A 15,080-nucleotide genomic window follows, 5' to 3' on the forward strand; every position below is an offset into this window, starting at 1 on the left:
ACATACCAAAATCAGTAGCATTTCTATATGCCAACAGTGAACAATCTGAAAAAGAAATTTAAAAAGTAATCCCTTTTACAATAGCCGTAGGTAAAATAAATACCTAGGAATTTACTTAACCAAAAAAGTGAAAGATTTGTACAATGAATAAAACATGAAGGAAATTGGAGAGGACACCAAAAAAATGGAAATATATTTCATGTTCATAGATTGGAAGAGTCAATATCACAAAAATATCCATACTACTCAATGCAATGTACAAATTTAATGGAATTTCTATGAAAATACCAATGACATTCTTCACAGAAACAGGAAAAACAATTCTAAAACTTACATGCAGTCACAAAAGATCCAGAATAGCCAAAGCTATTGATACAGTTGGTCTCTGTGTTCCCACGCAAATCTCACCTTGAATTGTAGTAATCCCCATGTGTCAAAGGTGGGACAAGGTGGAGGTAATTGAATCATGGGGGCAGTTTCCCTCATGCTGTTCTCATGATAGTGAGTTTTCACAAGATCCGATGGTTTTATAAGGGGCCCCTTCACTTGGCACTTATTCTGTCTTCTGCCATCCTGTGAAGAGGTGTGCCTTTCACCATAATTGTAACTTTCCCGAGGCTATCCCAGCCATGTAGAACTGTGAGTCAATTAAACCTCCTTCCTTACTAAATTACCTAATTTGGGGTATTTTTTTCATAGCAGTGTGAGAACGGACTAATAGAGCTATCCTGAGCAAAAAGAACAAAACTGGAAGAATGGTATTACTTCAAGTTATACTACAGAGCTATGAAAACAACATGGTACTGGCATAAAAAGAGACACACAGACTAATGGAACCGAATAGGGAACCCAGAGAGAAATCTGTACATCTAAAGCGAGCTCATTTTCCATAATGGTAGCAAGGACATACATTGGGGAAAGACAGTCTTTTCAGTAAATTATACTGGGAAAACTGAATATTCACATGGGGAAGAATGAAAGTTGATCCTTACCTGTTAACCTTATAGAAAAATTAAAGTGGATTAAATACCTTAAGACCTCAAACTATGACACTACTACAAGGAAACATTGAGGAAACACTCTAGGACATTGGGCAAATATTTATTGAATAATACCCCATTAGCACGGGCAACCAAAGCAAAAATAGGCAAATAGGATCACATCATGTTAAAATGCTTCTGCACAACAAAGGAAACAATCAACAATGTGAAGAGACAACCCACAGAATGGGAGAAAATATTTGCAAACTACCCATCTGGCAAGGGATTAATAACCAGGAGCTCAAACAATTCTGCAGGGAAAAGGGGCTCAAATATCTCTGTAGGAAAAAAAATCTAATAATCTGATTCAAAAATGGGGAAAAGATTTGAAAAGACATTTCTCAAAAGGAGACATACAAATTACAAAAAGGTATATGAAAAAGTGTTCAACATCACTGATCATCAGAGAAATGCAAATCAAAAGTACAGTAAGATATTATGTCACCCCAGTTAAAATGGCTTTTATCCAAAACTCAGGCAATAACAGTTGCTAGTGAGGATGTGGAGAAGGGGAACCCTTATTAACTGTTGGTGGGAATGTCAATTAGTACAACCTCTATGGAGAACTGTTTGGAGGTTCCTCAAAAAAACTAAAAATAGGCTAGGCGTGGTGACTCATGCCTGTAATCCCAGCATTTTGGGAGGTCAAGGTGGGCAGATCACGAGGTCAGGAGTTCGAGACCAGCCTGGCCAACATAGTGAAACCCAGTCTGTACTGAAACTACAAAAATTAGCCAAGCATGGTGGTGCGCATCTGTAATCCCAGCTGCTTGGTAGGCTGAGGCAGGAGAATTGCTTGAACCTGGTAGGTAGAGTTTGCAGTGAACCAAGATCATGCCACTGCACTCCAGCCTGGGCAACAGAGTGAAACACTATCTCGGGAAAACAAACAAACAAACAAAAACAAATAGAGCTACCAATCCAGCAATCCCACTGCTGGGTATATACCCAAAAGAAAGGAAACCAGTATATCGGAGAGATATCTGCACTCCCATGTTTGTTGCAGCACTGTTCACGATAGCCAAGATTTGAAAGCAACCTAAGTGTCCATCAACAGATGAATGGATAAATAAAATGTGATACTTATACACAATGGAGTACTATTCAGCCATGAAAAGGAATGAGATCCTGTCATTTGCAGCAACATAGATGGAACTGGGGGTCATTATGTTAAGGGAAATAAGCCATGCACAGAAAGACAAACATCATTTGTTCTCACTTATTTGTGGGATCTAAAAATCAAAACAATTGAACTCATGGAGATAGAGAATAGAAGGATGGTTACCAGACACTGGGAAGGATAGCTGGGTCCTGGGGGTGGGGATTGGTGGGGGTAGGTGGGGATGGTTAATGGGTACAAAACAACAGAAAGAATGAATAAGACTAGTATTTGCTGGCCCTATAGGAAACTGCCTTAGGTACACAGGAAATTCAGTTATGAATTATATTCTGAGTTCTTGCACAAAGTGGAAATGGTAAAATTATAAAAGTCTGGTATTTAAAATTGTACATTTAAAAATAACGAATTGGATTGTTTATAATGCAAAGGATAAATGCTTGAGGGGATGGATACCTGATTTTCCATAGATGTGATTATTATGCATTGCATGTCTGCACCAAAACATATCATGTACTGCATAAATATATACCTACTATGTACTTACAAAACTTAAAAAATATATTTTTTAATTTACATAAGAAGTTTCTGGTCGGGCATGGTGGCTGACTCTGTAATCCCAGCACTTTGGGAGGCCGAGGTGGGCAGATCACCTGAGGTCAGAAATTAGAGACCAGCCTGGCCAACATGGTGAAATGCCATCTCTACTAAAAACAAAAAAATTAGCCGGATGTAGTGGCGCATGCCTGTACTTTCAGCTACTTGGAGTCTGAGGTATGAAAATCACTTAACTTGGGAGGCAGAGGTTGCTTTAAGCCGAGATCACACCACTGCATTCCAGCCTGGGCAAAAGAAAGAGACCCTGTCTCAAAAAAAAAAGAAAAAAAAGAAAATTACATAAGTTTCTATATAGGCTTTATTTAAAATAACAGAAGCCCTGGATAAATACATCTCTGCTTCTGAATTCTAAAAAACAAGATACGTCACTTCTGAAAGATAGGGCATTTCTTTCCTTTCTTTCCCCCTTCCCACTCCCTCTCCCTCCCCCTCCCCCTCTGCCTCCGCTTCAGCCTCTGCCTCTGCCTCAAGGAATCCTCCTGCATTGGTCTCCCAAAGTATTGGAATTACGGGCATGAATCACTGTGCCCAGCCGGTATTTTTTTATTCCAGAGACTATCTGCCTGATGGGAAATTGTCAGAATTACCTGAGGTAAAAAATTAAGGAATTTAGTGTTTAACTCAGTTAAATTTAAATTTGTGTTTTAACTCAATAAATCATGCAAACTTTCTCTCCTACTTCAGCATGCTTGAATCTCAACTCTACCATTACTTGCTCCCTATCCTTAAGTAAGTCAATCTCTCCAAAACTGTTTTCTCATTTATAAAATGGAGATAATATAATCTGCCTTGCTTGGTTTTGTGAATATTAAATGAACATATGTTTTAAAACCAATTACTGTTAGGAGTGGAGTAAGCATTTAATAAATGCTTGCTATTATTATCTAAGAAATACAGATATTAAGACTAGTTGCATCTGAAATAAAGCAACATACAAATGTAATATTTGGAGGAATTATGTAATATCTGCTTTTTTTCTTTTCCAGTTTCCTGCAAATGCATCAGAAATATGCTGTATTATTAGAGCATCACCAGGAGGAGCTAGACAAGTGAAAAATAAAGGTGTTATTGTAAAGAAGAAGAAATATTCTCTTCCTAAGGATATCCCTCAAGGTACTGTAGTATGAATGCAGAGCATACTTTTTGGATGATAGAAAACTTCTTTTTCATTAAAAATGCCTTATGTACACAGGAAATTCAGATATAAATTGTATTCTAAGAGTTCTTACACAAAGTGGAAATGGTAAAATTATAAAAGCCTGGTCAGGGGTGGACTCAGTGGCTCATGCCTATAATCCTAGCACTTTGGATAGCTGAGGCAGGAGGATCAGTTGAGCCTAGGAGTTCAAGGTTATGGTGAGCTATCATCAGGTCACTACTAGAGGCTGAGTGACAGAGGGAGACACTGTCTGTCTCTTCATTTAAAAAAAAAAAAAAAAAAAAAAAGGCTGGTCAGATTTCAGAACCAGAACCAGAGTAAAATAATTTTTTTAAAGACAGATACTTTATCTTTTGAAAAATTAGCATATGACACTGATGTAAAATCTATTTATCCAGGATACTTCCTCTTATAATTATGTGAAATTTAGTATTGTTTTGGTTTCAATTTTAGTAGCATTCTCTTTAGAGATGTGGAGATGTTTTTGCATTCACCTCATATTGGTTGATTACTTCCTCTGTGAAAGGCACTGTGCTAAGAACCTTATATTTCATTTATTTCTCATTATGACTTTATAATAGATGAGATGTGTACTGTTATTCCCATTTTATGTATTAAGGCTCTGAGATTTAAAGTAGTATGGAATTTGTCCAAGATCATACTTTTTCCAAGTGGTAGAGAGGAATTCAGTCTTTTAAGCTTTCTAAACTCCAAATGCAGTGTTTGTTATGTTTTCTTTTCTTTTTTTTTTAGTTTAGAAGGCTTAACATCTCCCCTCACGATGCTTCAGCCAGAACGTCTAATTACTCAGTGGCACTTTGGAATTTTTATGAATAAACAGCCAATGAAGCAATTGAAATTTAGTTAGATATATACAGCTTCAATTCAACCAAGATGTCCACTCTTAATTCTCGTACTTATTTCCTCCACAGTACCTGCCCTGAGCATTCTCTAAGTCTATAGAGATCTCTCTTTTTCACAAGTTCCTTGAATACTCAATTCAGTGCTACTCATTTGATACTTAATAATTGTATTTGTCAGGGTTCTCCAGAAAAACAGAACCTAAAGGAGATAGAGATATATGAGAGGGGATTTTTTTTTTTTTTTGACAGTGTCCTGCTGTGTCACCCAGGCTGGAGTGCAGTGGCGCGATCTCAGCTCACTGCAAGCTCCACCTCCCGGGTTCACACCATTCTCCAGCCTTAGCCTCCCAAGTAGCTGGGACTACAGGCACCCACCACCATGCCTGGCTAATTTTTTTTTTTTTTTTTTTTTTGTATTTTCAGTAGATATGCAGTTTCACTGTGTTAGCCAGGATGGTCTCTATCTCGTGACCTCGTGATCCACCCGCCTCAGCCTCCCAAAGTGCTGGGATTACAGGTGTGAACCACCGCGCCCAGCCAGTGAGGGGGATTTTTAATGAAAATTGGCTAATATGGTTATGGAGGCTGAAAAGTTCCATGACGTGCCATGTGCCAGCTGGAGAACCAGAGAAGCCAGTGGCATCACTAAGTCCAAGTCCAAGGGACTTAGAACTTGGGGAGTTGCAATGCAACTCCCAGAATCCATAGGCCAGGGAACCTGGAGTTCTAAGGTCCAAGGGCAAGAGAAAATGGATGTCCTCGCTCCAGAAGAGACAGTAAATCTGCCTTTCCTCTGCCTTTTCTATTCTGGTCCTCAACCAGTTGAATGGTACCTGACCACTTTGGGTGAGGGCAGATCTTCTTTATTCAGTCCACTGATTCAAATGCCAGTCTCTTCTGGAACCATCCTCACAGAAACAGATCTACTCAGAAATAATGCCTTACCAGCTTTCTGAGTATCCCTTATTCCAGCCAAACTGATATCTAAAATTGACCATCACAATACTATATTGCTACCCGACCTAATTTACGGTGCTGACTTTTCATATTTCATATTCCTTAGGTTATGAAGTTTTCAAGGAGAAAGCACATAATTGACTTCTTTCTATCTCTATCTCTGATAACATCAGCATAGTGGTAGGGAATAGCAAGATCCTGTATTTGTCAGGATCCTACCAAAGAAAAAGAGCCAATTATATATATATATGAAAAATATTAAAGAGAGGTTGAAAGTTATAGAGGATAGAATAAGGCCTAATGTATGCTAATTACCATTCTAGAGAGAATAAAACAAGGAATTGACTTATACAATTATGGAGCTGTATAAGTATAGCTGGGCAAGTTTGAAACTGTATGGCAGGCTGGAAACTCTTGGGCAGGAGCCGATGATGCAGTCTACAGATAGATTTCTTCTTGTTCAGATAAACTTCAGTTTTGCTCTTAAGGCCTTTCAACTGATTGAATGAGGCCCACCTATATTATCAGGGATAATCTCCTTAAAGGTTATATAAAGTCTATTATAGATATTAGCCACTTCTACAAAATACCTTCACAGCAACACTTAGATTAGTATTTAACTGAATAATTGTGTAATACATCCTAGGCAAGTTGTCATATACAACTAACCATCACAGCGCATTCCTTATCAACTACGCATCCATTTGCATCTCCTTAAACCATATTTAGTCTCTAAATAAAGACAATAATAAAGTCATACTTTTGCCTAACATGCTACAACTGTCCTGCATAAAACTGAAAATGTGCTAACCCTTTCCCCATTAGAGGATACAAAGTTTCAGGCAATGTTCACCCTTCTTCTTGCTATCCTGTAACTTAAAAACTGGGATATAAAGTTAACTGTTATTAATACATTGCACATTATATGATAAAGAAATAAGAGAGAGAAGAAAACAAAGATACTTGTCTAACTAACCAGGTGATCATGACAGATATTTATAACCACCTTCTTCCATTACCCATGCCATATTCCTTCTGCCTTCAGCAAGCACTTCAGATGGTCATGGTTCTTTACCTGGTGGGTGACACAAACTTTCTGATGGGTCTGGGCCATTGGTAGTCCTGCCTGGATTGGGTTGTTGTAGTTTTCCATTAACCTTAATCATAGGGTATGATAAAATTAACAGATACCCTAAGAGATCCCCTGTATTCCAGACATATTCTTCCTTACCACATTATGGAGTAGTAGTTCAGATTCCCCTTGGTAGTCCAGATCAGTCGCTCCAGTCAACACCATAAGTCCCTTCTTAGCCTGTCGACTGCACAGTGACTGGGGGCAGTCTTAACTTCCAGTTTAATGGAATTAGTCTCCTGGTAGAGGAATTTCTCCCTTTGGAACTAAGACCTCTAAGCCAGTGGAGCATAAAATTATGAGAACAGGAAGAATAAATCTTGCTAGTGGATCACCAGGGTTAATAATGCATGGTGCCACTTTTGTTTCTACCACTTGATTCCTGACTATGGAGGGAAAAAAGTACCATTTATTGGATGCTGATTCAGAGCATATATATATAGCCCTCTGGAGATCTCTGCCCTACCTGCAAGTTGTTGCCACCTAGCTGGTGCTATAACTGAATCTTCAAAGGGCCATCCCATCATCCTATTAGGCCAGCTGCTTTAGCATGATAGGGAACATAGGCCAGTGAATTCCAGGAGCAGTGACTCATACTGCAATTATTTTGCTGTGACGTTCCTTGATCAGAAGCAATGTTGTATGGAATATCATGACAATGGGTAAAGCATTCCGTGAGACCATGGATGGCAATTTTGGCAGAATTTTGTATGGGGAAGGCAAATCTGTATCGAATGTCTGTTCTAGTAAGAACAAAATGCTACCCCTTCCATGATGGAAGTAGTTCAATGTACTCAACTACAAAGCTGACTGAGCACCCAGAGGAATAGTGCCATACTTGGAGTCAGTGTTGTTGTCTGCTGCTGACTGGGCACTCAGCAGTGGCATCCAGGTTGGCCTTGGATAGTGGAAATCCATATTGCTGAGCCTATGTATGACCTTCATTCTTGCCACCATGGCCACTTTGTTCCTGAGCCATGAGCAAAGAGGATACCAATTAGCCTCTTTCCCCAGCCCTGTTCTGATAGACGTGGCTGGAATAGAGACTGACTGGTTTCCACAGACTTGATTATCCTATATTCTCTTCATTATTAAAATCCTCCTCTGCTAAGACCACCTTTGGTGAGAATTTTACGGGATACATCCTTCTTTTCTTTTCTTCTTCTTTTCTTTTTTTTTTCCCATTGAGAGAGGTCTGTCCTGGCCGGGTGTGATAGCTCATGCCTGTAATCCCACCACTTTCGGAGGTTGAAGCAAGTGGATCGCTTGAGCCCAAGAGTTTGAGACCAGCTTGGGCAATATTGTGAAACCATCTCTTCAAAAAAATACAAAAATTAGCCAGGTGTGGTGGTGCACTCCTGTAAGTCCAGCTACTTGGGAGGCTGAGGTGGGAGGATCACCTGAGCCCAAGGAGGTGGAGGCTGCAGTAAGCTGTAATCACACCACTGCACTTCAGCCTGAGCAATAGAGTGAGATCCTGTCTCAAAAAAAAAGGTCCGTCCAATGCCTCCTCTCAAATTTTTCAGTCCACTTATGATGGATTACTGAGTATCAACTTCATTGGATTAAAGGATGCAAAGTATTGTTCCTGGGTGTGTCTGTGAGGGTATTGCCAAAGGAGATTAACATTTGAGTCAGTGGACTGGGAGAGGCAGACTCACCCTCAGTTTGGTGGGCACCATCTATTTACTCAGCTGCCAGCATGCCTGAATAAAAAGCAGGCAGAAGAATGTGAAAAGATTAGACTGGCTTAGCCTCCCAGCCTACATCTTTCTCTCATGCTGGATGCTTCCTGCCCTGTAACATTGAACTCCAAGTTCTTCAGCTTTGGGACTTGGACTGGCTTCCTTGCTCCTCAGCTTGCCGATGGCCTGTCGTGGGCCTCCGTGATCATGTGAGTTAATACTCCTTAATAAACTCCCCTTTATATATATATTATATACATATATCCTATTTTATATATATATCCTATTAGTTCTGTCCTTCAGAGAACCCTGACTAATACAATGTTCTTTCCAAGTCCCTGACCATACAGCCAAATCATTGGCTACCACTCTAGAATATAGTTAAACATCAGCCAGGTGTGGTGGCTCAAGCCTGTAATCCCAGCACTTTGGGAGGCTGAGATGGGCGGATCACGAGGTCAGGAGATCGGGACCATCCTGGCTAACACGGTGAAACCCCGTCTCTACTAAAACTACAAAACAATTAGCCAGGCATGGTGGCGGGTGCCTGTAGTCTTAGCTACTCAGGAGCCTGAGGTGGGAGAATGGCGTGAACCTGGGAGATGGAGCTTGCAGTGAGCTGAGATCGGGCCACTGCACTCCAGCCTGGGTGACAGAGAAAGACTCCATCAGAAAGATTCAACTGCAGAGACCTGCCAAAGGCTCTGAACAGCGTCTCTATCTGCCACTAACACTTCAAGCACCATTGGTCTGCTGGATCATTTGGCACAATTGTCAGAGCAGCTCCACAGCAACCTCGACCTGTTGCGATCATTCTTTTGTTCTGGGCCTCCCTTCAAATCTAGCAGCTTTTTAGGTCACTTAGTGAGTGGGCTGAAGTGGCACACCTAAATGAGAAAATATGTTAACTCCAAAATCCAAAAAAGCTGACCAGGCATTGTGTCTCCCTTTTGGTTATAGGAGGTGCCAGATGCAATACCTCATTCTTCATCTTAATAGGGATGACCCTTATACTACTTGACCCCTGGAAATTACAAAGGTGGAAAGCCTTTGGAGACCCACCAATTTCAGTTGTAGGAATATACCCAACTGTAATGTATATATGTGTCACCAAAAAATATTTACTGGAATATTAATAGCATCAGTGTTCATGATAGCCTCAAGCTGGATACTATCCAAATGCCCATTAAGCAAAATGGATAAACTATGGTATATTCATTCATTAGAGTGCTATATAGCAGTGAAAATCAACAATATAAAGTTATATGCAACTGTTAAATATTACATGTTATATACACAATTACACACATAATGATGCATTTAACAAAGGGTGCCAAACCCAGTAGAGTATATTTAATGTTATTCACATACAGTATAAAACCTGGCAAAACTAAATTATAATGGAAATCACAATAGTGGATGCCCTTGTTGGAGTGGGGGCATTACTTGGAAGAGATTACAAGGGGGAATTCTAGGGTGCCAGTAATGTTGTGTTTTGTTATCTCAGTGCTGTTTACACAGGTATGTTGTGTTTGTGAAAACCTATCAAGCTGTACATATGTGTACATTTCTGTGTATTTGTTATACTTTAAGAAGAAGTTGGCTGGGCCAGGCGTGGTGGCTCATGCCTGTAATCCTAGCACTTTGGGAGGCCGAGGTGGGTAGATCATGAGGAGGTCAGGAGATCAAGACCATCCTGGCTAACACGGTGAAACACCCTCTCTACTAAAACTACAAAAAATTAGCCAGACGTGGTGGCGGGCACCTGTAGTCCCAGCTACTCGGGAGGCTGAGGCAGGAGAATGGCATGAACCCGGGAGGCAGAGCTTGCAGTGAGCCGAGATCGCACCACTGCACTCCAGCCTGGGCAACAGAGCGAGACTCTGTCTCAAAAAAAAGAAGTTGGCCAGGCGTGGTGGCTCATGCCTGTAATCCGAGCACTTTGGGAGACTGAGGTGGGTGGATCACCTGAGGTCAGGAGTTCGAGAACAGCCTAGCCAACATGGTGAAACCCTGTCTGTACTGAAAATACAAAAATTAGCTGGGCGTTGTGGCGGGTGCTGGGGGCAGAGGTTGCAGTGAGCCGAGATCGCAGCACTGCATACCAGCCTGGGCGACAGAGTGAGACTCCGTCTCAAAAATTAAAAAAAAGGAAAGAAAAAGTTTACAAATAACACTAAAAACACTTTTAATTTGATCTTTTTGGCCTGTCATATTAGTTTCTGACATTAGATACTGTCAAAATTCTGGACTTAAGTATGCAACAAATCAGAACCAAAGTGTGTCTGGGAGGTTCTTTTGAGTGTTCAGACTGAAGTTTTTCAGTTTAATTTACAGAGGTAACTGCCCTCACTTCCCCTCCCCATTAATGTTGAAGTAATGAACTAATGGTGCCATCTCCTGGCCTCTTTCAAGGCTCTCATCATAACAGCTGCTTCCTGTTTCCCTTTCAACCTCTGGCCACTTGTCTCTCTCCTTTAGTAAAAATAGCAAAGCGCCAAGCTAACTAGTGATCATGTTATTTTAAACATGCAGCAGCCTATTTTTAGTCCTGGCATTTAAAGTTTTAGCTATTTTGGCAGTAATCTAATCAGGACTACAGGGTGAAATTCCTTTGAATTTCAGTCTAGGACTGTGATCAGTATGCTTTTTGTTCATTAATAACTGGCACTATGCTGATTAAAGAAAAAACAATGGTGAAAGTGAACCAAAGAGATGTGATAGAGGAGGTGGTGTGGGTAAGTCGTTGGAATAGTGACAGCCAGATAAAGGAGGCTGTAGAAAACATCTAGTCTAAGGTTTCTCAAAGCGTGGTCCTTCTGACCACCTCCACCAGAATAACTACAGACCTGGTAAGCTACAGTCTCTAGAGATGGCACAGGAACCTGCGTTTTGAAAGTGATTCCAGTAAGCACAAACATTTGAGAACCATTTCATTAGTTTATTTTACTCATTTTACATATAACAAAAATGACGTGGCCAGGTTAAGTGACTTGCCCAAGTTCATAGAGCTTATTACTTGTGGAATCAGAACTAGAACAAGACACTGTAGGAACCCGAGAGGACACTTTTAACTTTGAGGTGTTAGAGAAGTCTAATAATACCTTTTGGTTAATCAGACAAAACCTGTAGCTATCCTTATAGTAAATTAAAAAAATTTTTTTATTTTATTTTGAGCTCTAGAAGAGACGATAAATTATGTGTTATGAATTAATCTCTCAGGCTAGTACTGTAGAATCACAGCCTTTAACTGGATGCATATGTTATCTTTAGTGAGAAGTTTGATTTTCTAGATAATAATAGCAGGCAGAAGATTCACACAGATATATGACAAATGAAGTGGAAACATATTAATTCGAGTATCTGAAAGATGGTAGTAGAAATCACTTAAGAATAGGACATCCCTAAGTTCAAATTCTAACGATTACATAAGCAAATTCCTTAAACTTTCTGAATTTTAGCCTCCTATCTTGGTAAAATAGTAGTTCTTACCTCAAAGAATTGTTGTGAGGACTAAGATAATCTTTGTAAAGAGTGTGACATATAATAGTCACTCATTATACAATAATTTGTTTCTATAGGTTAGGTTAATTTCTCAAGTTTAGCCTTCTTCATCTCCCTTTTGAAAACTGTTCTTTGGTTGTATTTTTGTTTTGTTTTGTTTTGTTTTGTTTTTTTGTTTGTTTTTTGAGACGGAGTCTCATTCTGTTGCCAGGCTGGAGTGCAGTGGCAGCTCACTGCAACCTCCGACTCCCTGGTTCAAGCGATTCTCCTGCCTCAGCCTCCCGAGTAGCTGGGATTACAGGCACGTACCATCACGTCCAGCTAATTTTTGTATTTGTAGTAGAGACAGGGTTTCACCGTGTTGGCCAGGAATGTCTTGATCTCCTGACATCATGATCTACCTGCCTCGGCCTCCCAAAGTGCTGGGATTACAGGCATGAGCCACTGCACCCAGCCTGTTCTTTGGTTTTTATCAAATTGCAGAAAGCCTAAAATATGCTGACTGGTTAGTGTCATTGTTGGTAAATTTGGTTATCCCACCTCATGTAAAGCACATGTCAGGTAAGTGTGTATAGTCTGACACAGAACCATTGTTCTAGTGAAAATACAGAGATGAAGTATGCCAGCCAGTGCCTTGGGGATAAAGAAATCAAACTAGTTCAACATCCTGGAGGCCTTTTAAGTCTCTTGTTTTAGTGTCATGTGGTTATAGAATGAAAAGATGAAGTTCTCCAGTTATTTTGTTCACTCATTCGCAAACATTTGTTGAGTCTGGATGTCATATGCTAGAAATAATTGCTGGTGATACTGATATAAAGACATAGTTGTCTTTATAAAGTTTGTAGTCTCATAGAGGAAGTCAGATATGTAAAACAAGCCCAATGGAGGCATATATGTGTTTTTGTTTGTTTGTTTGTTTGAGACAGAGTCTTGCTCTCTCACCCATGCTGGAATGCAGTGGTGTGATCGCAGCTCACTGCAGCCTCGACCCTCCAGGCTCCAGTGATTCTGCCAAGTAGCTGGGACTACAGGCAGTTGCTACCATGCCTTCCTAATTTTTATGTATTTTGTAGAGACTGGGTTTCACCATGATGCCCAGGCTGATCTCGTACTCCTGGGCTCAAGCAATCTGCTCACCTTGGCCTCCCAGAGTGCTGGGATTCCAAGCATGAGCCACCACACCTGGCCCAAATTTACTTTTTATTTGCTCATTCTCACAGGAAGTATAGGGGTGATTTGAGAAGAAATGACCCTAAAAACAAAAAGGCCAAGTGGGAGTTTTGCAAAAGTTCCAGTGAGCAAAGTTGAAAAAATAAGTATCTGAGCTAGTGTATCTCAAAGTGTGGTGCTCACACCACCAGAGGAACTTATAAATAATGCAGATTCCCAGGTCATCGCCTCAGGCATCTGATTTAGGATTTCTGTAGGATTTAGGAGAACCAGTCTAAACTAGAAATTTTTTATTGGTATAATTGACAAGACTTAGTGACTAACATAGGTAGTGGTGCAGGGTAGTAAGAAAGAATAGTAGTTAGAGATGACTTTGGTGTCTATAGTATTGTGAAATGTCTGAAATTATGCACTGTAGGTGATGGCAAGGGAAAATATAGGTCATGGCCTTGGATGTGTATTTGAAGACTGAGAAGTTGAAGGGTAGGTGAGACAAGATAGTTGGATGGGCTGATTACCCACTTGGGAAGTTACTCAGAAGTTCATGTGGAGAGGATGACTGTGAACCATTTCCAAAGTCTTCAATGAGTGAGCAGTGTCTGAGGTCAGTACACAGGGAGTAGTAAAGAGTAGTATAGTATAGCCAGCACTTCCCAAACTTCAATGTACTTGTGAATTGCTTGAGGATCTCATTCAAATGGAGACTTTGATTCAGTACATTTAGAATGGGACTGCTGATTCTACATTTCTCACAACCTTTTAGGTGATGCTGACGTAACTGGTCCATGGACCCCACTTTGAATAGCAAAGATACAGGTGTCTGGTTCTCAACTTAGCTGCACATCATACCTTCCTGGTTGTCTGATATTTGGGTCCCTGATCTAATTGGTATGGAAGATGGCCTAGATATCAGGATTTTAAAATCCTAGATAGTTTTAGATGCAACAGAATTTCAGAGCCATTGATATAGGCTGATTTGGCCAGAGATGAGGTATATCATAGTATGAAAGTGGCAATGTTAACTAGGTAAAGCTGGTTCCACTCTGGATCTCTTGGCACAAGATGTGGGGGCAAAGGCACCAGAAGCAGTCCTGTCTTCAGGATGGAACCTGGGTTCAACTGAAATAAAGGGTAGGAAAATGCAAAGGAAGGGTGGGCAAGAGAATATGAGAGGCTTCTTCCTCGGTGGTGGCTGAGGACAGGGATGAAAAGAACAACTGGATCAAGTGCTCCAGGTTACAAAGCTGGGGTTGAAGGCCCTGTGATGGCCACTGACAGCAATTTTTGCTGGGCTTTCAACCAGAATGTTGTTGAGCAGATTTCCTTGCTTCTCCAAAGAGAACATGTCCTCAGCATGCCCCAGAAGGGATGAGGGATGTGCCAAATTTTCCTTTTTTTTTTTTTTTTTTTTTTTAGTGGCCTCTGGATTTGTTTCCTAAGGCTTGATGGGCTGAAACTAGAGTGACCTGGGCGTCAAGTGCTCTCTCCCCTGCAGACTGGTTATTAATAAGTATTGGACACCTGCTTGTGTACAAAGTAATCTATTGTTATATTTTTTTCTCCAGATATCATAATAAAAATGGCATGAAAAAACAGCTGTGGCTGAATTTTCACTACTTTGAAGACAGGAATGTGAAGTCAAAGTCTATAAAGCAGAATGTCTGCCTGAAATTATATGAAATTAATAATAAAAAATTCTCCAGTTATTTGTGATATATCTCTGTGTTGAAATTCTACTGAGGTTCTTGTCATTTACTTTTAATCAGTTAAGAAAAAATAATTATTCCATATGCTTCTTAAATATATGTATTTATATTACAAGATAAAGAACCAAA

At 40.2% G+C, this 15,080-nt stretch overlaps 1 protein-coding gene across 1 annotated transcript in view; it reads left to right on the forward strand.

Moving 5' to 3' along the window:
- MEIKIN (meiotic kinetochore factor) overlaps positions 1–15,080 on the forward strand; it is a 141,921-nt gene extending 126,841 nt beyond the window's left edge. The window contains exons 12-13 of the mRNA XM_030927588.1: positions 3,762–3,888; positions 14,811–15,080. Coding sequence (XP_030783448.1) covers positions 3,762–3,888; positions 14,811–14,833 — 150 coding nt within the window. The 3' untranslated portion in view covers positions 14,834–15,080. The remainder of the gene's footprint in view (positions 1–3,761; positions 3,889–14,810) is intronic.

This window comes from Rhinopithecus roxellana, chromosome 3 (genome assembly GCF_007565055.1).
Source record: "Rhinopithecus roxellana isolate Shanxi Qingling chromosome 3, ASM756505v1, whole genome shotgun sequence".
In the NCBI taxonomy this organism is placed as follows: Eukaryota; Metazoa; Chordata; class Mammalia; order Primates; family Cercopithecidae; genus Rhinopithecus; species Rhinopithecus roxellana.